The 25,825-nt window shown below is 43.0% G+C and overlaps 1 protein-coding gene across 2 annotated transcripts; it reads right to left on the bottom strand.

Annotated features, from left to right (window-relative positions):
* Positions 1-12,612: 12,612 nt before the first annotated feature.
* Positions 12,613-23,753, bottom strand: LOC129550956 (PRAME family member 8-like). Of its 2 annotated transcripts, XM_088845036.1 has the most exons (4): positions 23,467-23,753; positions 22,540-23,112; positions 21,086-21,536; positions 12,613-12,738 (listed from the first exon to the last, which is right to left on the bottom strand). In XM_088845036.1, exons 1-4 carry the CDS (start codon positions 23,751-23,753, stop codon positions 12,613-12,615), a joined length of 1,437 nt encoding a protein of 478 aa, XP_088701162.1. The 2 variants fall into 2 exon arrangements, with proteins under 2 accessions (XP_088701162.1, XP_055274705.1); XM_055418730.2 differs by lacking the exon at positions 12,613-12,738 and having other exon boundaries at positions 20,977-21,536.
* Between the last annotated feature and the right edge of the window lie 2,072 nt (positions 23,754-25,825).

Below are 25,825 nucleotides of genomic sequence, written 5' to 3'. Positions count from 1 at the left end.
ATAACACTTGTGGTCAATACATTGCACAATGTAAACTGTATATGAACCTATAACAAGACAGGACCCTATGGGGCATTCCTGGAGTTGATCCCCCACCAAGTTCTCCTCCTGCCTCTTGTTTGTAGAGAACTTTAGGCTTCTAGGTCTTCCTAAAGTTCCAAAGAATAAATATAAACAGAAAATATGAGAAAATGGGGAAAAAGAGGGAAACAATCAAGCAACAGACAATAATAATAGTTTCAGTTCAGTCACTCAGTCGAGTCCGACTCTTTGTGACCCCATGAATCACAGCACGCCAGGCCTCCCTGTCCATCACCAACTCCCGGGGTTCACTCAAACTCACGTCCATCGAGTTGGTGATGCCATCCAGCCGTCTCATTCTCTGTCGTCCCCTTCTGCTCCTGCCCCCAATCCTTCCCAGCATCAGAGTCTTTTCCAGTGAGTCAACTCATCGCATGAGGTGGCCAAAGTATTGGAATTTCAGCTTTAGCATCAGTCCTTCCAATGAACACCCAGGATTGATCTCCTTTAGAATGGACTGGTTGGATCTCCTTGTTTAGCCATTAATCAAATTCAAGGACCTTGAAAACCTTCAAGAGCTACAGATAATATTCTGAGCCATATTCTTGAGCTGTTTGTAGGCACTGAAACTCCCACCAGGTGGAAGAAGTTAACTGCATGCTGACCAGAAGCAAGTAGACCACAGACCAACTGGAAGAAGAAGGTTGATGAAGCTGGCTTCCAATTACATCACCACCAACTAATAAGAAGATTGCCCAGGAGCTGCTCCCCACAGCACTCTCCCTCACTCTGTCTTCAAAAGTCTCTTCCTGAAAGTCATATGGAAACTTTGCCCTTTTGAGTAACTGGTTGTCCCTGTTCTTTGTTTAGTGCCTGTAATAAATCCTGCACTTTTCTCTGCCATCCCCATGTTAGTATATTAGTTTCACTGCATTGTGGTGAGCAAGCAGGTTTGATTCAGTAATTAAGGACAACTTTTTTTATTTTCCATGCTTTCGTTGGTTATGCCCAAGGAAGACAGGGTGATATTCTCATTGTAAAAATCCCAATGATACAGACGGAACAACCATTTCCACTATACTTCCTCCTTACCCGAGGCCCTTCTCCAGTTTGCACCTCCTGTGGGGAAACAGCAGATGGGGTGTAATGGTTTAAGATTCACATAGAATGAATCACAGTCTCAGAATTTTAGGCAACACTCAGACTTCCCATGTGTGCTTTTATTTCACATTCCTAACATCACCTGCTGCTTTGTCCTCTTCTTCTCTCTCTGCCTCACCTGCCTCCATCTCCTTTTCCCCTTCCATTTTCTCTGGCTTTCTACTGCTAGTGCTCTTAAGCATTCCTGGGAGGAGGCTGGGACATGTACTTTCAGGTTCCCTTGCATCTTAGGCACTCCTGCACTGCTGGAAAGCATTTCTCAAAGTGAACTGAGCAATAGCCAAGGCCTCTGAGCTTCTTCACTGGCATCTTCAGAAACCTCTGGTCCATCCCTTGGCCATCCACTCATGACACCAGCTGTATCTTCAGGATGTCTAAGACCTTACCAGGATACTTGGATCAGACTGACCTGGGGCAATCCTTCTGGGCAAGCAGGAAGCCAAGCCCATCCAACACTGCTTGTAGGTTCCCTAGTGAAACATCTGCATTACACCCCTCCTCCCCCAAAGGCAGGCAGACATAGGGCCAGGCTTGCACCATGGCCTTCAAGGTCTCACTGTGTCTCCCAAAGGAGGTTGAAATAAACAGTGGTGAGAAGAGCTCTGCGGGCAGATACTCCAAAGTGGAGATGGCTGAGGCCTCGTCCCTCAGCAGGCTCATTGCTGCCAGGTCCAGGAGTCTGAGAGCATTCCAGACACTCGTGCTGACTCTGCTCTAAAAAGAATCCCATGAATATTTGCAGGGAATAAGTCATCCTTCTCAGGATGAGTATGACCTTCAAATGTATGACCTTCTCCTCAACCTTTAGGGGAAGAAAATCAGGGCCATAGTCATTGCTCTGGCAGTGGTGAAACAGCCTTCGTTTACACAAATTACACTCTGGGCTCTGTTGGCACAATGACATAGGTCTACCCATTCTGGCACCATAAGTAATGTCTTGCAAGTACCATGGAGATGGAAACATCAATCACTGCCCTATTCATTTTTTTCCACTTCTTTGCTTAATCATGCCTTACTTGGCAGTGGGTACTATGAGCGTAAAACAATCTATTTTGGAGAAAAACTCTCAGACTATACTTAGACCCCTAATCTGTGGGAATAGGAGGGTCATGTGAACCAACAGGGCCTCCATCCTCAGTTCCCACAATCAACCTGGCTGGGAAAGATTAAGGAGATACCACCAAAATGAATGCTATTTGTGCTCAAACTAATTATTTTAATGTCAAGAAATAAAATTCCAAATAGAGATTTTTCATTAAAAAGTAACTCTGGTAGGTTAAAGTATTTAAAAATGATATACATCAAATTACAGATCAAGGTGTTTGCTGTTAAAGGCAAAGCTACACTTAGAGGCAAAACCAAAACCTTAAATCTATTCACTGAAAAGGAAGAAAAAGGAAAATCTCCCTGTCATGCCTAACTGCTTGCCATCATTCAAGACCAGGTTACCACAAGGGAAAGCTCGGTGTCCTTAACTGAGACTGTTATCTTACCAGTTCTGCTGTGGCTGGCAGGGTATGCAGACCTCTGTTCTGTTGAAGAACCCAGGCAGTGACTACAGAGCAAGATAATTCTGCATCTCTTCCTTGGTAACTAAGACTTTTCTGCTGCTGCTAAGGCGCTTCAGTTGTGTCCAACTCTGTGTGACCCCATAGATGGCAGCCCACCAGGCTCCACCGTCCCTGGGATTCTCCAGGCAAGAACACTGGAGTGGGTTGCCATTTCCTTCTCCAATGCATGCAAGTGAAAAGTGAAAGTGAAGTCACTCAGTCGTATACCTTTCTAATCACATTTTCCATCTTTTCAACTACTGCCTTCCAATCAGAAAGTCATACCTAATTGTATTCTAGACTGTTCATCAGGTTAATCCTGATTGCATCTTTGTTTTTACTCAGATGAATTGACAGAATCACATATTCATTCAAAAAAGAGAAAGAAAGGGTGGAGGGCATGATAGTCAAGGAATCATTCCTGGATTTGCTGTACAAACACTGATCGAGTTTTTCTAATAGGAACACTCTGTAGCCCTAGGTGTGAGACAGGAAGGGTTTAGTACCTTCTTTAAAGAGACTAATAATAAAAATAAATAACTAAAACTAAAAGCATTATTATTGGGGATTGTAATCAAAATGTCCCAGAATTAGAACAACTTCCTAAAGGCAATGGTTTCTTTCTCCTTAAAATCTGAATATAAACAAGTCCTTGTATCAAGTTGCCACCTGTTATGTGGGCAACATAGCAGATCATGAACCAATCAAGAAGCAAGAGAAAAAAAAAAAAAGAAGCAAGAGAAAAGCAATTGGGGGTATGGTTGTCTTAAAGTCATGGCTTCTCTGAAGGAAGATTATGGCTTCTGGCAGCTGAGGAGAATGCAGTTGAGTATATCTAGTACCCAGTGAATGACCCAAACAGTGTGAAATGTTTTTTTTTTTCTATTAGGTAAGATCAAGATTATAATTTTTTCCCTGAATGGAGACTAGAAATTTAAAGGGAGTAACTAAGAGGAGGGAGAAGGCAATGGCACCCCACTCCAGTACTCTTGCCTGGAAAATCCCATGGCCGGAGCCTGGTAGGCTGCAGTCCATGGGATTGCCAAGAGTCGGACACGACTGAGTGACTTCACTTTCACTTTTCACTTTCATGCATTGGAGAAGGAAATGGCAACCCACTCCAGCGTTCTTGCCTGGAGAATCCCAGGGACAGGGGAGCCTGGTGGGCTGCCGTCTATGGGGTTGCACAGAGTTGGACACTACTGAAGTGACTTAGCAGCAGCAGCAACTAAGAGGAGACAGTGTTAATCTTTAATCTCTTTACTTTCCAGAAGGATGGGATCAGCTCAGCAAATTGGCTTAAAAACACTAAACCTGAGAGTATGAGTGGAGAGTGAGGCACTCAGCCCTGGGAACTCAGACATTTCCAAGTCTGAGGGCCACTGAGGGTGGACACTGTGGTCTCTTTGGAAACTTGTTGGAGCCTGGGAAGAAACTAACGTTGGTCAGTTGCAAATAACCCTGTCCTCAACGTGGCAGCTGTTCAACCCCTTCACGTATCACTTCTTGTCATGGCAAAGGGGCTTGCATAACTCATGACGCTATGAGTCATGCCATATAGGGCCACCCAAGATGGACAGGTCACAGCGAAGAGTTCTGACAAAATGTGATCCATTGGAGGAGGGAATGGCAAACCACCCCAGGATACTTGCCATGAGAACCTCATGAACTGTATAAAAAGAAAAAAACATATGACATCAAAAGATGAGTCCCCCAGGTCAGAAGGTGTCAAATTTGCTACTGGGGAAGAGAGAAGGACAACTATGAATACCCTCAGAAAGAATGAAGGGTCTGAGCCAAAGCAAAAATGACCTTCAGTTGTGGATATATCTGGTGATGAAAATAAAATCCAATGCTGCAAAGAACAGTATTGCATAGGAACCTGGAATGTTAGTTAAGTCCATGAATCAAGGTAAATTGGATATGGTCAAGCAGGAGATGATAAGGATAAATATAGACATCTTAGGAATCAGACAACTAAAATGGACAGGAATGAGTGAATTTAATTCAGATGACCATTATGTCTACTACTATGGGCAAAAATCCCATAGAAGAAATGCAGTAGCCCTCATAACCAACAGAAGATTCCAAAATGCAATATTTGGCAGAACATCAAAAATAACAGAATGATCTCGGTTCATTTCCAAGTCAAGAGATACCTGTAGTAACAGGAAAGTTTGGCCATGGAGAACAAAATGAAGCAGGGCAAAGGTAACTGAATTCTGCCAAAAGAATGCACTAGTCATAGAAAACACCCTTTTTCAACAACATGAGATGACTTTACACATGGACATCACCAAATGGTCAATACCAAAATCAAATTGATTACATTCCATGCAGCAGAAGATAGAGAAGCTGTACACAGTCAGCAAAGACAAAACCTGGAGCTGACTGTGGCTCAGATCTTCAACTTCTCGTAGCCAAATTCCAGCTTAAACTAAAGAGAGCAGGGAAAACCATTAGGTCAGCCAGTTCAGTTCAGTTCAGTCACTCAGTTGTGTCCTACTCTTTGCAATCCCTTGAATCACAGCACGCCAGGCCTCCCTGTCCATCACCAAACCCAGAGTTCACTCAAACTCATGTCCATCGAGTCGGTGATGCCATCCAGCCATCTCATTTTCTGTCATCCCCTTCTCCTCCTGCCCCCAATCCCTCACAGCATCAGAGTCTATTCCAGTGAGTCAACTCTTCGTATGAGGTGGCCAAAGTATTGGAGTTTCAGCTTAAGCATCAGTCCTTCCAATGAACACCCAGGACTGATCTCCTTTCTAATGGACCAGATTGATCTCCTTGCAGTCCAAGGGACACTCAAGAGTCTTCTCCAGCACCACAGTTCAAAAGCATCAATTCTTCGGCGCTCAGCTTTCTTCACAGTCCAACTCCCACATCCATACATGACCACTGCAAAAACCATAGCCTTGACTAGACAGACCTTGTTGTTGACAAAGTTATATCTCTGCTTTTTAATATGCTATCTAGGTTGGTCATAACTTTCCTTCCAAGGAGTAAGCATCTTTTAATTTCATGGCTGCAATCAGCATCCGAAGTGATTTTGGAGCCCAAAAAAATAAAGTCTTACACTGTTTCCACTGTTTCCCCATCTATTTCCCATGAAGTGATGGGACCAGATGCCATTATCTTAGTTTTCTGAATGTTGCGCTTTAAGCCAACTTTTTCACTCTCCTCTTTCACTTTCATCAAGAGACTTTTTAGTTCCTCTTCACTTCCTGCCATAAGGGTGCTGTCATCTGCATCTCTGAGGTTATTGATATTTCTCCCGGCAATCTTGATTCCAGCCTGTTCTTCTTCCAGCCCAGTGTTCCTCATGATGTACTCTGCGTATAAGTTAAATGAGCAGGGTGACAATATACAACCTTGACGTACTCCTTTTCTTATTTGGAACCAGTCCGTTGCTCCATGTTCAGTTCTAACTGTTGCTTCCTGACCTGCATACAGGTTTCTCAAGAGGCAGGTCAGGTGGTCTGGTATTCCCATCTCTTTCAGAATTTTCCACAGTTTGTTGTGAGCCACACAGTCAAAGGCTTTGGCACAGTCAGTGAAGCAGAAATAGATGTTTTCCTGGAACTCTCTTGCTTTCTCCATGATCCAGCGGATGTTGGCAATTTGATCTCTGGTGCCTCTGCCTTTTCTAAAACCAACTTGAACATCTGGAAGTTCACTGTTCACATATTGCTGAAGCCTGGCTTGAAGAATTTTGAGCATGACTTTACTAGCGTGTGAGATGAGTGCAATTGTGCGGTAGTTTGAGCATTCTTTGGCACTGCCTTTCTTTGGGATTGAGATGAAGACTGACCTTTTCCAGTCCTGTGGCCACTGCTGAATTTTCCAAATTTGCTGGCATATTGAGTGCAGCACTTTCACAGCATCATCTTTCAGGATTTGAAATAGCTCAACTGGAATTCCATCACCTCCACTAGCTTTGTTCGTAGTGATGCTTTCTAAGGCCCACTTGACCTCACATTCCAAGATGTCTGGCTCTCGGTCAGTGATCACACCATCGTGATTATCTTGGTCGTGAAGATCTTTTTCGTACAGTTCTTCTGTGTATTCTTGTCACCTTTTCTTAATGTCTTCTGCTTCTGTTAGGTCCATACCATTTCTTCCTTTATCGAGCCCATCTTTGCATGAAATATTCCCTTGGTATCTCTAATTTTCTTGAAGAGATCTCTTGTCTTTCCTATTCTGTTGTTTTCCTCTATTTCTTTGTATTGATCGCCGAGGAAAGCTTTCTTATCTCTCCTTGTTATTCTTTGGAACTCTGCATTCAGAAGCTTATATCGTTCCTTTTCTCCTTTGCTTTTCACTTCTCTTTCTTTTCACAGCTACTTGTAAGGCCTCCTCAGACAGCCATTTTGCTTTTTTGCACTTCTTTTCCATAGGGATGGTCTTGGTCCCTGTCTCCTGTACAATGTCACGAACCTCCGTCCATAGTTCATCAGGCATTCTATCCATCAGATCTAGTCCCTTAAATCTATTTCTCACTTCCACTGTATAATCATAAGGGATTTGATTTAGGTCATACCTGAATGGTCTAGTGGTTTTCCCTACTTTCTTCAACTTAAGTCTGAATTTTGCTATAAGGAGTTCATGATCTGAGCCACAGTCAGCTCCTGGTCTTGTTTTTGCTAACTGTATAGAGCTTCTCCATCTTTGGCTGCAAAGAATACAATCAATTTGATTTCGGTGTTGACCATCTGGTGATGTCCATGTGTAGAGTCTTCTCTTGTGTTGTTGGAAGAGGGTGTTTGCTATGACCAGTTCATTCTTTTGGCAAAACTCTGTTAGCCTGTGCCCTGCTTCATTCCATGCTCCAAGGCCAAATTTGCCTGTTACTCCAGGTGTTTCTTGACTTCCTACTTTTGCATTCCAGTCCCTTATAATGAAAAGGACATCTTTTTTGGGTGTTAGTTCTAAAAGGTCTTGTAGGTCTTCACAGAACCGTTCAACTTCAGCTTCTTCAGGGTTACTGGTTGGGGCGTAGTCTTGGATTACTGTAATATTGAATGGTTTGCCTTGGAAACGAACAGAGATCATTCTGTCATTTTTGAGATTGCATCCAAGTACTGCATTTCGGACTCTTTTGTTGACCATGATGGCTACTCCATTTCTTCTAAGGGATTCCTGCCCACAGTAATAGATATAATGGTCATCTGAGTTAAATTCACCCATTCCAGTCCATTTTAGTTCACTGATTCCTAGAATGTCGACGTTCACTCTTGCGATCTCCTGTTTGACCACTGGAACGCTGGGCTGAAAGAAGCACAACCTGGAATCAAGATTGCCGGGAGAAATATCAATAACCTCGGATGTGCAGATGACACTACCCTTATGGCAGAAAGTGAAGAGGAATTCAAAAGCCACTTGATGAAAGTGAAAGAGGAGAGTGAAAAGGTTGGCTTGAAGCTCAACATTCAGAAAACAAAGATCATGGCATCTGGTCCCATCACTTCATGGGAAATAGATGGAAAAACAGTGGAAACAGTGTCAGACTTTATTTTTTTGGGCTCCAAAATCACTGCAGATGCTGATTGCAGCCATGAAATTAAAAGACGCTTACTCCTTGGAAGGAAAGTTATGACCAACCTTGATAGTATATTAAAAAGCAGAGACATTATTTTGCCCTCCAAGGTCAGTCTAGTCAAGGCAATGGTTTTTCCCGTGGTCATGTATGGATGTGAGAGTTGGACTGTGAAGAAAGCTGATCGCCGAAGAATCAATGCTTTTGAACTGTGGTATTGGAGTAGACTCTTGAGAGTCCCTTATACTGCAAGGAGATCCAACCAGTCCATTCTAAAGGAGATCGATCCTGGGTGTTCATTGGAAGGACTGATGCTAAAGCTGAAACTGCAATACTTTGGCCACCTCATGCGACGAGTTGACTCACTGGAAAAGACTCTGATGCTGGGAAAGGTTGGGGGCGGGAGGAGAAGGGGACGACAGAGAATGAGATGGCTGGATGGCATCACCGACTCTGTGGACATGAGTTTGAGTGTACTCCAGGAGTTGGTGATGAATAAGGAGGCCTGGCGTGCTGTGATTCATGGGGTCGCGGAGAGTCGGACACGACTGAGCGACTAATCTGATCTGATCCGATCTGAATTTGCCTTGATTCCTGGACTTAACATTCCAGGTTCCTATGCAATATTGCTCTTTACAGCATCGGACCTTGCTTCTATCACCAGTCACATCTACAATTGGGTATTGTTTTTGCTTTGGCTCCATCCCTTCATTCTTTCTGGAGTTATTTGTCCACTGATCTCCAGTAGCATACTGGGCACCTACCGACCTGGGGAATTCCTCATTCAGTATCCTATCATTTTGCCTTTTCATACTGTTCATGGAGTTCTCAAGGCAAGTATACTGAAGTGGTTTGCCATTCCCTTCTCCAGTGGACCACATTCTGTCAGACCTCTCCACCACGACCCGCCAGTCTTGGGTGGCCCTACATGGCATGGCTTAGTTTCGTTGAGTTAGACAAGGCTGTGGTCTATGTGATCAGATAGACTAGTTTTCTGGGATTATGGTTTCAGTGTGTCTGCCCTCTGATGCCCTCTCCCAATACCTACTGTCTTATTTGGGTTTCTCTTACCTTGGTCGCGGGGTATCTCTTTGCAGCTGCTCCAGCAAAGCACAGCCACTGCACCTTACCTTGGACGAGGGGTATCTCCTCACAGCCACCCCTGTTGACCTCAAGCATGGGGTAGCTCCTCTCGGCCACCACCCCTGGCCTCAGGAGTGGCGTAGCTCCTCTCAGCCACACTTCTGCTCAAGGTTAGCCAGGTATGACTTAAATCAAATCCCCTATGAATATGCAATGGAGGTGATAAATAGATTCAAGGGATTAGATCTAATAAACAGTGTGCCTGAAGATCTATTGGCGGAGGTCTGTAATATTGTACAGGAGGCAGCGAACAAACCATCTCAAAGAAATAGAAAAGCAAGAAGACAAAGTGGTTATCTGAGGAGGCTTTACAAATAGTTGAAGGAAGAAGAGATGTGAAAGGCTAGGGAGAAAGGGAAAGATAAATCCACCTGAATGCAGAATTCCAAAGAACAGCAAAGAGAGACAAGACGCCTTCTTCAACGAACAGTGCATAAAGATAGAGGGAAACAACAGAAGGGGAAAGACTAGATATCTCTTTGGGAAAATTGGAAATATCAAGGGAACATTTAACCAAAGATGGGCACAATAAAGGACAGAAGCGGTAAAGATTTAGTAGTCGCTGAAGAGATCAAGAAGAGATGGAAAGAATACATGGAAGAACTGTACAAAAAAGATCTTAATGACCTGCTCCCTTAAAGAAAGCTATAGCAAAACATAGTACATTAAAAAGCAGAGACACCACTTTTCTGACAAAGGTCCATATAATCAAAACTATGGTTTTTTCCAGTGGTCATATATGGATGTGAGAGCTGAACCATAAATAAAGCTGAGCTCCAAAGAATTGATGATTTCAGACTGTGGTACTGGAGAAGACTCTTAAGACTATTGTCTTTGAACTGCAAGGAGATCAAAGCAGTCAATCCAAAAGGAAATCAACCCTGATTATTCATTGGAACTATTGTCACGGAAGCTGAAGCTCCAAACTTTGGCCACCTGACGCAAAAGCCAACACACTGGAAAAGAGCCTGATGCTGGGGAAGATTGAAAGCAAAAGGAGAAGGGGGCGGTAGAGGATGAGATGGGTGGATGGCATCATCATTGGCTCACTTGTGAGCCAATTCCAGGAGACAGTGGAGGAGAGAGGAGATTCTTGTGCTGCAGTCCATGGGGTCACAAAGAGTCAGACATGACTTAGTGATGGAACTACAAAAACAAAAGGTATCCTGCCTCACCTGTCAAGCTCCCTTTCATTGTTCAAGTAAATTGCGTACCCTGCAAGCATTCCCTAGCTTAGATGGGTAAGTTACAAGACTTCTTCCTCCACCTCTCTAGGTAACTCGTCTGACATACAGGTCACTATAGCAATGATTCTTTAGGTTTTGTTTTTTTCAGATCATGGATCTAGGCTTTCCCAGTTCAAACCAGTCAAAACCATGGAACTTTCAAGTGGGCCTGCATAAGTGTACAGTAGATGATTTTTTTTTTTCAGAAGAAAGCCAAAAACTCCATCCACAAATCACACTAATGCCACCATCTTCTGAACATGTATTCCATAAAAAAGCATGTAACTCAGATGCACCTGCACAAAGCAGTGATTTCCTCACCTTTTTTCCTGCCTTCAATCACCTTGCCCTGTCTCTTCGAGCTCCTTATACTCTGCACCCATAAATATCCCTACTCACCTGCCTTTGAAGTGATAGGGCTAAGACTTCTTCTCATGTTTCCTCATGATTGCCTTGTAAATAACCCCTCTCTCAGCTTCAGATTTCAGAATTTAGCATTTGGCTTGCTGGACTTCCCTGATAGCTCAGCTGGTAAAGAATCCACCTGCAATGCAGGAGACCCTGGTTCGATTTCTACGTAGTGAAGATCTGCTGGAGAAGGGATAGGCTACCCACTCCAGTATTCTTGGGCTTCCCTGGTGGCTCAGCTGGTAAAGAATCTGCATACAATGCAGGAGACCTGGGTTCGATCCCTGGGTTGGGAAGATCCCCTGGAGAAGGGAAAGGCTACCCACTACAGTATTCTGGCCTGGGGAATTCCATGGACTCTATAGTCCATGGGGTTGAAAAGAGTTAGAAACAACTGAGTGACTGTCACTTCGCTTGCTGACCGCCATATTGATTATGCTCCATTTTGTCTATTAACCTATGAACAGCAAAAGAATTAAGCAGAGAGGTAAGAGACCCTACAGACAGAATAAAGAATGTGCAGGAACGGTAACGTTTTGGATCATATACAACTCAGTGCCTTTTTTAAAAATCACTAACTGGAGGTTGCTGAGGTATAAACTGAACAAGAGAGTAATAGATCATGGAAGGCAGCCGTCAATTTTCAATGCAGGTCTCTATTTCTGACAATTGCTTTACAAATATCTACCCAGGGAAAATTTTACCGTGTGGGTCTCAAACCCACATCCAGCTCCAGAATCTGAGGTTCATATTTGATTGCCAGTTCAGTTCAGTTCAGTTCAGTCACTCAGTCGTGTCTTACTCTTTGTGACCCCCATGAATCACAGCACACCAGGCCTCCCTGTCCATCACCAACTCCCGGAGTTCACTCAAACTCATGTCCATCAAGCCGGTGATGCCATCCAGCCATCTCATTCTCTGTCGTCCCCGTCACCTCCTGCCCCCAATTCCTCCCAGCATCAGAGTCTATTCCAGTGAGTCAACTCTTCGCATGAGGTGGCCAAAGTATTGGAGTTTCAGCTTTAGCATCAGTCCTTCCAATGAACACCCAGGACTGATCTCCTTTAGAATGGACTGGTTAGATCTCCTTGCAGTCCAAGGGACTCTCAAGAGTCTTCTCCAGCACCACAGTTCAAAAGCATCAATTCTTCGGCGCTCAGCTTTCTTCACAGTCCAACTCTCACATCCATACATGACCATGGGAAAAACCATTGTCTTGACTAGGCGGACCTTGGTTGGCAAAGTAATGTCTCTGCTTTTTAATATGCTATCGAGGTTGGTCATAACTTTCCTTCCAAGGAGTAAGCATCTTTTAATTTCATGGCTGCAATCAGCATCTGCAGTGATATTTGATTGTATAAACACATATTCCCAAAAGTTCCATCACATCCCAGAACCTACATTTCACCTTGCAATCCTGCACCTCCGCTGTATCATCTTTCCATTTCCCATTCACATAGAGCCGATGTCTGAAGCCATGGATTGGTTTTACTTTCATGATGCATCTATTGCCTCGATTTTAGTTTCCAAATGCCCAGAAGAAAGCTTTGACAGATGTATCTAATTAGGCAGATGTATAACAGTGGTGGCACAGAAAGGGCTCCTCAGGATAGAATATTTTATTGCCCCAGCAAGGACATGGGCTGGAGCTAAGCCAGATGGCCCTTGGATGTCCTAAATCCCACATAATCTCAATGAGTTTATCCCGAAGCTGGGCTAGTCGGCCCAGGTGGGGGGCTCCATGAGGGCTGTAACTCTCCTGAAAGGCAGGATAAAACTCCTCAATTAAGTTGATCAACCCAGTGGTGTGACTCAGAAGCTTCTTCATGATAGCCATAGAGAGGACATTTCCACACAGACTGGGAACAGCAGCTCAGAACAAGCAGAATGGATTCAAGTTGGGACTCCGTGATCCCACACTGCTCTAAGTTCAGTTCCTGGAGGGTGGCTGCAGCTTGCTCTCGAAGAACATGGAGAATCTCAGTACTGAAGTTGTTCATGGTGACACCACTCAAATCCAGGCCTTTGAGCTGGTGAATGTTTGGGCGCTGGGACAGATGGGTCAGGTCTGATTCTGTAAGCCAGCACTTAGTTAGCCAGGTGGTCCAAGGGGGTCCTCAGGCATCTGGGGAGAGAACCAGCAATTAGATCTGAGAAACCAGGAAGGCAGCTGAGCTAAAGTTGTCAGATAGGTGATTGACCCAAAGTCAAGGTCGTACTAACAGCCTTCTGAAGGTCAGTACCCAGAATGACCAGTCTAATTTTAGCCTGACATTCCATCTCCACATCACCTGCAAACCATCTGCAGTTCTGTATGATCTCTGGCTTCTGTTCTACTTCCATCCTCTTAGAATCATGCATTTCTTAAATATTAACTAACTTACTTGGAGCAAAAGAAAACATTTTAGGGACTAGTAATTTGAGACAAGTTCATTGTGTTCAGAAACCTTGTGAGCACAGAACTCTTCTCTCTGTCTCTCTCCCTCATTTTTTCTTTTTTTCTGAAAAAAGGTAATTTCTAATTTCTTTTTTCTTCACAACACGTGTGAAGGTTATGCAATCCTACTTCTCCCACCAGGGATCAAACCTGGACATTCATCCTTGAAAGAACAGAGTCCTAACCGTGGACAACCAGGAAATTAATTCTCTTAAAATTGCTCAGGTCTGAGGTGATTTCCATTCTTTAATGCTCTTGTCACTTACCTGTTTTCCTAAGTCATCTTACATAGATTTCCCTTCTTAAGGAAGAACCCATGCCCATCCTCACTGGATCAAAACCACCGCATCCTTAGCTTTCTAATATGGCAGTGGTTTAGTTGCTAAGTCGTGTCAAATTCTTGCAACCCCATGGACACCCCAGAGGCGTCTGCCAGGCGCCTCTGTTCATGGGGTTCTCCAGGCAAGAATACTGGAGTGGGTTGCCATTTCCTTCTCCAAAGTGTCTTCCCAATCCAGGGATTGAGCCTAGGTCTCCTGCATTGCAGGCAGATTCTTTACCTACTGGGCTATGAGGGAAAACCTAGTATGGTGTCCCTGTTTGTTCTTCTACCTTAATTTCAGAGGTGAGGTAATACCACAGCTCAGGAGAAGACATCTAAGGACCCTGTGTACCTGACATGCCAGTGTTGTGTTCACTGTTTCCAGCTAGTGGTCCATACTCACCTGAGCATCTGGTCCAGGCAGCCTTCAAGGAAGGAGTGAGAGTCCAGATAGAGATACTGGAGATGTCGCAGCTTGAGAACTGAGAGGTAAATTGGACAACTTGCTGCTGCTACTCCTGCACTGTGGGCTTTTTGGGAACTTGGAGCCAGAGAAGATTTAACCTGGTTCAGTCCCAAATAACCCTGTCATCCAAAGGCAAGTGCTACCAGGAAAGGTTTTCTTTAAGTTTCTGTTTCTTTTCTCACTGAAGACACTTCAGTTCAGTTCAGTTCAGTGGCTCAGTTGTGTCCGACTCTTTGTGACCCTATGAATCGCAGCACTCCAGGCCTCCCTGTCCATCACCAACTCCCGGAGTTCACTCAAACTCATGTGCATCCAGTCAGTGATGCCATCCATCCATCTTCCATCTCATCCTCTGTCGTCGCCTTCTCCTCCTGCCCCCAATCCCTCCCAGCATCAGAGTCTATTCCAGTGAGTCGACTCTTCGCATGAGGTGGCCAAATTACTGCAGTTTCAGCTTTAGCATCAGTCCTTCCAATGAACACCCAGGACTGATCTCCTTTAGAATGGACTGGTTGGAACTCCTTGCAGGCCAAAGGACTCTCAAGAATCTTCTCCAACACCACAGTTCAAATGCGTCAATTCTTCAGCACTCAGCTTTCTTCACAGTCCAACTCACATATCCATACATGACCACGGGAAAAACCACAGCCTTGATTAGATGGACCTTTGTTGGCAAAGTAATATCTCTACTTTTTAATGTCCTATCTAGATTGATCACAACTTTCCTTCCAAGGAGTATACATCTTTCAATTTCATGGCTGCAATCATCATCTGCAGTGATTTTGGAGCCCCATAAAATAAAGTCTGACACTGTTTCCACTGTTTCCCCATCTATTTCCCATGAAGTGATGGGACCAGATGCCATGATCTTAGTTTTCTGAATGTTGAGCTTTAAGCCAACTTTTTCACTCTCCTCTTTCACTTTCATCAAGAGACTTTTTAGTTCCTCTTCACTTTCTGCCATAAGGGTGGTGTCATCTGCATATCTGAGGTTATCGATATTTCTCCCAGCAATCTTGATTCCAGCTTGTGCTTCCTCCAGCCCAGCATTTCTCATGATGTACTCTGCATAGAAGTTAAATAAGCAGGGTGACAATATACAGCCTTGACATACTCCTTTTCCTATTTGGAACCAGTCTGTTGTTCCATGTCCAGTTCTAACTGTTGCTTCCTGACCTGCACAGAGGTCTCTCAAGAGGCAGGTCAGGTGGTCTGGTATTCCCATCTCTTTCAGAATTTTCCACAGTTTATTGTGATCCGCACAGTCAAAGGCTTTAGCATAGTCAATAAAGCAGAAATAGATGTTTTTCTGGAACTCTCTTGCTTTTTCCATGATCCAGCGGATGTTGGCAATTTGATCTCTGGTTCCTCTGTCTTTTCTAAATCCAGCTTGAACATCTGGAAGTTCACATTTCACATATTGCTGAAGCCTGGCTTGAAGAATTTTGAGCATGACTTTACTAGCGTGTGAGATCAGTGCAATTGTGCAGTAGTTTGAGCATTCTTTGGCATTGCCTTTCTTTGGGATTGGGATGAAAACTGACCTTTTCCAGTCCTGTGGCCACTGCTGAGTTTTCCAAATTTGCTGGCATATTGAGTGCAGCACTTTCACAGCATCATCTTTCAGGATCTGAAATAGCTCAACTGGAATTCCACCACCTCCACTAGCTTTGTTGGTAGTGGTGCTTTCTAAGGCCCACTTGACTTCACATTCCAAGATGTCTGGCTCTAGGTGAGTGATCACACCATCATGATTATCTGGGTCATGAAGCTCTTTTTTGTATAGTTCTTCTGTGTATTCTTGCCACATCTTCTTAATATCTTCTGCTTCTGTTAGGTCCATACCATTTCTGTCCTTTATCGAGCCCATCTTTGCATGAAATGTTCCCTTGGAAACTCTAATTTTCTTGAGGAGATCTCTTGTTTTTCCTAGTCTGTTGTTTTCCTCTATTTCCTTGCACTGATCGCTGAGAAAGGCTTTCTTATCTCTCCTTGCTATTCTTTGGAACTCTGCATTCAGATGCTTATATCTTTCCTTTTGTCCTTTGTTTTTCACTTCTCTTCACAGCTATTTGTAAGGCCTCCCCAGACAGCCATTTTGCTTTTTTGCCTTTGTTTTCCATGGGGATGGTCTTGGTCCCTGTCTCCTGTACAATGTCATGAAGCTCTGTCCATAGTTCATCAGGCACTCTGTCTATCAGATCTAGTCCCTTAAATCTATTTCTCACTTCCACTGTATAATCATAAGGGATTTGATTTAGGTCATACCTTAATGGTCTAGTGATTTTCCCTACTTTCTTCAATTTAAGTCTGAATTTGGCAATAAGGAGTTCTTGATCTGAGCCACAGTCAGCTCCTGGTCTTGTTTTTACTGACTGTATAGAGCTTCTCCATCTTTGGCTGCAAAGAATATAATCAATCTGATTTTTGTGTTGACCATCTGGTGATGTCCATGTGTAGAGTCTTCTCTTGTGTTGTTGGAAGAGGGTATTTGCTATGACCAGTGTGTTCTCTTGGCAAAACTCTATTAGCCTTTCCCCTGCTTTATTCCATACTCCAAGGCCAAATTTGCCTGTTACTCCAGGTGTTTTTTGACTTCCTTCTTTTGCATTCCAGTCCTCTATAATGAAAAGGACATCTTTTTTGGGTTATACATTTTCCAGATGGCAAATTTTCCCAGCCATTTTTCGTGGGTCTTAGAAGTCAAATAAACCATATTTTCAAAGGACTCTTTTCAAGTATATTTAGATCACTACTGTTTCCTCAGACCTAGCTAAGTTCCACACAGATTCTGATCAAGATGACCTTAGGCATAGAAATAATTCTGTTTTTCTGTTCATAAATACCAACACCTTTTCTGCACTAAATACAGACGCTCTTATTGGTGTTTAATGTTCTACCCCATTCAGGGGTCACTCCCACTTTGGGATACATCATATAAAGATTTCTTTGAAATTTAAGGTCACACATAAAGGGAGACCATTTATTCTATAAGAATTTTCCATGCATCTCACCTTCCTGTTATTTGATGCTGAACAATTCTTCTACACTGTGACTACCAAGGTGAAGACACTCTGATGGGTGTTCTCTGTCTTGGTCAATTTGAGAAAGATCACTTTCACCATATTTCTCTCATATATATAAATGGTCTTTGCATAAAACAGGATTAAACTGAATTCTACTCAAGTGACATTTTAAACATAAACATAATGAAAAAGAATATATATGTGTGTGACTGAGTCACCGTGCTCTACAGTAAAAATTAAACACAACAATCTGATTTAACTATGCTTCAATAATTTTTTTAAAAAAACTTGGGGCTTCTGTGGTGGTCCAGTTGTTAAGAATCATCTTGCAATGCAGGGGGTACTGGTTCAATCCCTGGCCCAGGAATATCTTGCCTGCCACAGGGAAACAGCTACTGAACCTGAACTCTGGAGCCTTTGAGTTCCAACTACTGAGCCCGTGGTCAACAACAACTTAAATCTGTGCACCTTAGAGCCTGTGCTCCTAAACAAGAGAAGTCCAATGAGAAGCCAGTGAGTCCAGTGAGAAGCCCAAGCTCCACAACTAAGAGCAGCCCCTGTTCACCACAACCAGGGAAAGCCCACACAGCAATGAAGACCAAGCACAGCCAAAAATAGGAATTAATCAACCCCAAAAGAATTCTCTGATGAAAACTCATGGGCTAATATGAGAAACTCCAACAGTGGCCAGACTCCAAGTTGGTCATTCTTGGTTATGTGGGAACCTGAGGGGTATTCAGAACCTTTCCTGCCTTAGTAGTCATCAGCTGTGGAAGCTGTGCCAAAGAAAAGCATAGACAGACACAGCTTTAAGTCTGAAGGTAAATTTTATTCAGTCCCATAACAATAGTGGGTCAAATGGGGTTGTTTTGACATTCCAAATTTGATAGTTTTGCACACACAGTTAGGAAAAGCCAACTTGAAAAAATACTTTTTTCAGAATTCTAACCTTAAAGAAACAAAAGTCCTTTTAGGAGTAACTTGCATTTATCTCCCTGTTTCTTTGAGAGGTAATTGTTCTACCTGATCTTAGGTGGTTTTTTTCCCCGACTGTTGATATCTTCGTCACTGCTATTAGGAAGGTACACATACGTTGCACATCTGACAATCAGTCAAATAGACGGGGATTCCAAGCAGCCTTTTGGCTGTGCCAACTGTCAAAGACCTTTGTCATCTTAACCTTTGTTTCACCAACTTGTATAAAAAGGACTCTTTACTTTCTTAGACCACTTTGGGGGAGGAGGCTTTCTAGAGATTATGAAGGGTACATCATTTGCACTGTCTTGTGGAATGCTTGTTGCATCTTTATCAGTGTAAATTGTTATTAAAATACTATTCATCAATAAATCCTTAAATTGGAGAAAATTCTAAATTGGAAAATTTTAGAGAATGTTTTAAATTTTAATTTACTTTTGAGAATATGAATTTTATTTTTGTAGAAATGATATTGTGTTTCAAGATTCCATTAGTTGCAAAGAATATGATCTCACTTTCTTTTAAAATTGTATTTTAGCTTGGAGAATAATTTTTTTACAATGTTGTGTTGGTTTCTGTACAGCAACATGAATCAGCCATAAACATACATATATTCCCTCCCTCTTAACCTTCCTCCCACCTCTAGAGAACTTTTATTAAAAATCACTTTTGGGCATATATTTTTAAAAAATTTTGGAAAGTGGAGAAAAATGCATCCATGTAATAACTAACCTTTGCACCTTATTTTAAAACAAATGAAACAAATCAAAAACTGGTTCGGAAAGCATTATTTATGCTCCCAACTGCAGCTCAATGGTACTTCAGTTCAGTTCAGTTCAGTTGCTCAGTCGCGTCCGACTCTTTGCGACCCCATGAATTGCAGCACACCAGGCCTACCTGTCCATCACCAACCCCCGGAGTTCACTCAAACTCACGTCCATCAAGTCGGTGATGCCATCTAGACATCTCATTCTCTGTTGCCCCCTTCTCCTTCTGCCCCCAATCCCTCCCAGCATCAGAGTCTTTTCCAGTGAGTCAACTCTTCGCATCAGGTGGCCAAAGTGTTGGAGTTTCAGCTTCAACATTAGTCCTTCCAATGAACACCCAGGACTGATCTCCTTTAGAATGGACTGGTTGGATCTCCTTGCAGTCCGAGAGACTCTCAAGAGTCTTCTCCAACACCACAGTTCAAAAGCATCAATTCTTCAGTGCTCAGCTTTCTTCACAGTCCAACTCTCACATCCATACATGACCACCGGAAAAACCATAGCCTTGACTAGACGGACCTTTGTTGGCAATGGTACTTACACATTCTAATAATAAACTTTGCTTTCCACAAAACTTTTCTTTTTACCTGCAACAAATTCATAACCTATGCCTTTGTAAATGAAGATGAAGCATTTATCTTTTTCTTTCTACTTGATTCCTGAAGAATTTGGCTTCTCCAGCAGGCTCCTTTGTGGACTTGACGAATTACTGCCACCAGATGACATCTCATTTTACTGGTGATTGCTTAATTTGTCCTAACTTGTTTTCAAATTATTTATGTCTTGTGTCTCTCCTCAGTGTTACATCTCCTCACGTTACACTTATGTAATGAGCTATATATCTTATAGCCCATCTGCTGTATAAAATTAGTGTCTCCTGCACTACCCAATGGAAACCCTGGCTTCAGACATAGCTAACTATCTTAAGGCCATCAATCATATTTACAATCATATAGAGAATATTTATAATAGTGCAACTCTAGATATGAGAAGAGGGAACAAGGGGAAATATTTTCTGCATCATAATAGACTAGTGAAACAAGAGATCCAGAGAATTTAAATAAATATAATGGATCTGCAGCTGATTGAAGCAGAGTGGGGAGCTGAGGAAACAGATGGACAAGTATAAGTTATATGTTGTGTATTACAGCTATTTTATTATACAACGTGATATGCTAATGTCAAAACATGCTATACTAATCTTCCTCAATAAGGAAGACCAATAAGTGTTGTGGGAATAAAATGAAACTTTTATTGACATCAACTAGTGTTCAAAAGATATACTTTTGAAATGTAGTATAAACATAATAAAACCATGTTTCATGCCTGTATGATTTTAGAATTTTTCTCATAGGAACGTGCATGTCAGTTCCCACCCATGACAGAGATGTATTGTTGAGGACCACTGAGTATGTTTCTTTTGTTGTTTGCATTAACCCAAAGAACTAAGAAAGAAAGCTAAAAGAAAAATATAACTAGAGAATGATGGAGTTTTAGATCATAGGCAACAAAGTGCTCCCCTCACCACCATCAGTAACTAGAGATCCATCCATGAGATGCAAACACAGAAATCAGAATAATATCATGGTCAGCATTTATTCATTTACACTGAAGGTCTCTTTACTTCTGATCATTTCTACAATTGTGCATACAGAAATAACTCGAACATGTGTGTCTCAAACTGAATCCTCCAGAAATTTAGGTTCATATTTGACTCCATAAACATGTCTAAATAAGTCCCAAACTCCCCAAATCAACATATCCTTCTAGAATCCTGCACCCTTGCTGGATCACGTTTGCTTTTCTCAATGACACTGAGCTGATATCAGAAACCATGGGTGTATTTTCCCTTCATAATATACCTATGTCCTAGATTTCAGTTTCCAAGTGTCCAGAAGAAAGCTTCTGACAGAGGCAACCAACTAGGCAGGGTATTACAGCATCATATATTGGGATTCAGATGATCACACACGTCCTCACCACAGTGAGGACAGGGGCTGGGGCTAATCCAAATCTTCCTGGGACGTCCTAAGTCTGTAAGGACCTCCCAAAGCTCAGCTTTTAGCTGGGCAAGTCTCTCCTGGTGAAGAATACCCAGAGAGCTGTAACTCTCCCGAGGGGCAGGATAAAACTCTATACGTAAAGCAGACAACCCATCAGTGTGACGCAGGAGACTCTTCAGGACAGCCATGGAGATGAGGTTTCCACACATGCTAAAGATCCTGAGCTGGGAGCAGCAGCTCAGGGCAGGCACAAGAGCCGTAAGGAGGGAGTCCATGATTCCACACAGGTTTAAGTTCAGCTCTTCAAGAGTGCCTGCAACTTTCTCCAGCAGACTTTGGATGAGCTTGGGATGAAAGTTGGTCAGGGTAACACCACTCAGATTCAGACCCTTTAGCTGACAGATTTTAGGACTCTGGGACAAATGGGTCAAGTCTGATTCTGTAAGCATGCAGTTGGTTATTGAGATGTTGTGCAAGGGGATCTTCAGGCATCTGGAGGAAAAATAAAAATAAGTAATTAGTTCTGGGACACCAGAGTGATAAGCGACCTCCACTGGAGAGGTAAATGATTGGTCTGAAACCAAGGTTGTTGTTACCATCTGATAAAATTCAACATCCAGAATGCCCAGACTCATTCCAGGCTGAGTCCTGCCATTTTCATGTGTGACTAGATCAAGCTAAAAGAACCTTGAAAGCTCTTTTTCCTCATCTATCAAGCAGAGTACAACATACTCCACTTCCTTAGGAGGATGAATGAAGATAATGGATGCACTAGAATATGCTCAGGAGAGAGCCTGAGACAGAATCTCCATCAAGTGTGGACACTATTTAATTTTAGTACTGGGAGATGAGATAAACATGCTTTTAATTCAGATCCCTTCAGTCCATGCTTGGGCTCCAGATGCCTGTATTTCTGGCCAGGTGAGGCACGTGGAAGACGTGTAGAAACAGTAAGACCCCACACCATGCCCAGGGGCTGCCAATCTTCAGTGACTCCCATCTGGGCATCACCTACATACCTTCTATCCCTGTTCACTTTCCTTTTGTCTCTGCTTCTTTACCATCATCTCCAGAATCATGCATTTCCCGTATATAATTTAGTTACAATTTATATGCAACCCAAGACCATCTTTACAGATTGAGACTTTAAGACAGGCTCATTGTGTTCACAGATTAGTGACCAGAGTTTCTTTTTAGAAATGCTCAGGTCTAATGTGGTTTTTCCTTGTCAATGCCATCTTCATTAACCTGTCATCAAACAGAGATATCTCTTCCCAAAGAAGAAATCACATACATGCCCACACTACACCTATGCCTCCTAATTTGTAGCTTCCTAACCTGATGTCTCTTTCCAGAGCTTCTATAGTGGTTTTCTCACACCTTGATTGCTCCACTTATGTGTTACCACACTTCACAGTAGAGCAGCAAATGAGACAATGCATTTGATATGTTACTATTGTGTTCACTGTTGCTCAACCAGTGCTGGTCCCCTCACCTAAGCATCTGGTTCAGGCGGCCTTCGAGGAAAGATGGACCTTCCATACGGAGATAGCGGAGGTACTGCAGTTTGAGGATCTGAGAGGTAAATTGCAGAAAAGCCTGATGGTCCTGTTCCTCAGCAGCAGACCCATGAATGGGGGAGAGAAGGAGTCTCTGAACATTGCTCATCTTGCCCAGGAGAGGAGCAAACCTGGCCAGGGTGGACAGCTTCTGGGTGAAATTCAATTCCACCTCCTGGATACAGTCCAGCTTCACTATTCGGAAAACTTTCTTAATAGTTTCCTTGGACTTTGAAATAATCTTCATCTTCTTACAGCACAAGTGTATAGAGCCTTTCCGCTGCTCCACCCACCTGAAGAGGTAGGTGATTAATTTGCTCCAGGTCTTTTCCTTGAGACAAAGATCTACGTACATCTCCAAGGGAGCCAAGGGATGCTGTGTCCTCGGCATGTCCTTAGCCACTGATGCCATCAGTGAACTTGAGAACATACGGTACCTGTCTCCAGACCACATGTTCCAGAAGTCCTGGCCAGTATTTCTCAAGTCCAGCACCCGCAATTTGCACTTCCTGTGGGGGAACAGAAGATTTGGTAAGATTCTTTAAAATACACAGTGAATGAAACTACAGCCTCAGAATTTAGGCAACATTCTAACTTCCCATCTTTGCTTTTACTTCACATTCCTGATATCACCTTCTGTCTTTTCTCTTTCCTCTCTTGCTCACTCTCCTCCAGCTCCTTTTTCTCTTCCATCCTTCCTAGTACACTTTTGCAAGGTATTTCCCAATGTGATCTCAGCAGTGCTCAAGGCTTCTGAGCTTTTTCATGTCTCTGGTCTGCCCTTTGGTCATTCACTCTCCCTGACACCAGCAGTCCCTTCCAGGACACCCAAGACCCTGCCAGGCTACCTGGATCAGACTCACCTGGGGTGAACCTCCTGGGCCAGCAGGACATCAAGTCCATCCAGCACTGCTTCTAAGGTTTTTTGGTGAGGCTTCTTCATCAGTCCCCCGAGAGGCAGGCGGGCAAAGGGCCAGGCTTGCACCATGGCCATCAGGGTCTCACTGCGTCTGAGAGAGAAGGCGGCCATGAATAGTGGTGGGTAGAGCTCCATGGGCAGATACTCCAAAGAGCAGATGGCCAAGGCCTCATCTCTCAAGAGGCTCATTGCTGCCAAGTTCACAAGTTTGGGTGGGTTGTGAGCACTCATCCTGACTCTTCTCTGAATGGAATCCTGTGAAAATGCAAGAGAACAAAGCCTCCTTCTCAGGTCAATCATACACGTAAGGATGGTCTCTTTCCCCATCTTTCAGGGAAATCAAATCAGAGCCAAATTCATTGCCTTGGAAATGATGAACCAGAAAGGAAGAAACTCAGTTTGTCAGGCTTCCAGGCTAGATTTGGTGGGTACTAAGCCATGGGCTTCCTATGGAGTCACACAGAGTCGGACACAACTGAAGTGACTTAGCAGCAGCAGCAAGCCATAGCTCTGCCCCTTCTGGCACTACAGCAAGAATCTCACAAGTACCAAGAAGAAAGAAAGGCAGCCAGTAGCTCTCCATTTCCTTCCATTGTTTGCTTAATGCATGTCCCTCTTGCACATTTGTATCAGGAGACTGAACAAGTTGACTCCCTTTCTCTTGGGTGAAAGTATCACGTTCAGCCCAAATTATGGGGCAAGAAGTTCGTGTGGAACACAGTTTCAGTCCTCAGTTTCCAAAGTTAACTTTACTGGGAAGGATTAAGGAGATACCTTTTAAAAGCAATGCAATTTGTGCATAAAGTAAAAACTTTAAATGTCAAGAAATGGCATTTCTAGTAGTTAGATGTCTTTTATTAACAAGAAGAACTGTTTGATAAGACATTTAAATGATATAAGCCAAAGCCAAAATCAAAAGTTTAGGATGAAGGCAAAACTACACTGTGAGGCAAAAGGAAAGCCTTTAATTTGTTTAACCAAAAGAAAAGGAAAACTTTTCCTGTTATGTCAGATCACATTCCACCTTTCGGTACACGCTAGCCATTGGCAGACTATCCTCCCTGAGGCTGATAATTTACCAGTTCAGATGTGGTTCTGGGGCTACTCAGACCTCAGTCCTGGGGGAGAACACAGGCAGTGACTCCAGAATGAGAAGTTTCTGTGTCTCTTCTTTGGTGCTTGAGGCTTTTATTGAACTTTCTAATCCACATCTGCCCTCCTTTCAACCGCTAACTTCCAATCAAGTCATTACCTTATTAGATTCCACAAATTTTCTCAGGTTAATCCTGATTGGGTTACAGTATATCTCCAGATGATTTGATATCTACAGGAAAGAGAAAGAATGACGGAGGGGGTGGGATCTAGGACTTTTTCATTGATTCACTCCATAAAATAGAATTGAGTTTTGCTAATATGGGTAGTTGTATCCCTGGGTGGGAGTGAGGGAAGGGATTATGTGTCCCAAATATTACACAAAAAAACAAAACCCAAGACAATGTCTGGAAAACCTCATTGTTGCATGATTTTTGTCCAAATTAAAATTATTAAGTGTCCTAGAATTAAAACAGCTTCATAAAAGCAGTGGTGTTATTTCCAAAGGAAACAAAATAAACTCTGATTTGTTTCAAGTTCACACTTAGGACTTATATAGCAAATGGCAGACAATGAGTTATTCACAGGGGCTTGCAACTGGAGATGTGGTTGCATCTCCAGGCTTTAATCGCTGACAGAGAACATCTCAATCCTGTGAGAACTGAGGGTGGGCGCTGGACAGTGTGTTGGTGGCCCTTCCGAAAAGGGCCCTGTGAATGACGCAAACAGCCTCATGCATGTGGTTTTCTTTGTTTTTCTCTTGGAAAGAAGGACACTAAAGGCTTTTCTTTGGGTGATATTTAGAAACTAAACAGGAGTGGCAAAGAGGAGACAGTCATCTCTGAGGATGTTTCCTGCTAGAATGTTGAGTTCAGGACATCAAATTGACTTGAAAAGACTAAATCTGAGAATCTGAGTGGAGGGAGACATGACCAACTCTGTGAAGGACATTTTCACATCTGAGAATCAATGAGGGTGGTCACTGTGGGTTCTTTGGGAACTCAGAGACCAGGTTGGGGGAATGTGAATCAGTCTCAGCTAACCTTGTCTTCACTGTGCCCACTGCTAACAGTAAACATTGTCTTTTAGGTTCTTCACACAGAGGATGCAGCCAAGATGCAATTAATCCCAGGCATATTCTTAGAATCCTGGGAGCTGAACCAAATTCCATTGGTCTCTTCTACATATTTTTTGATATTACATTGATATTA

The sequence above is a fragment of the Moschus berezovskii genome, chromosome 17, assembly GCF_049115385.1.
Source record: "Moschus berezovskii isolate FMDL1 chromosome 17, NW_MosBer_1.0, whole genome shotgun sequence".
NCBI lineage: Eukaryota > Metazoa > Chordata > Mammalia > Artiodactyla > Moschidae > Moschus > Moschus berezovskii.
Note: the sequence above shows the minus strand (reverse complement) of the source record. Positions and strands in the feature narration are given on the sequence as shown.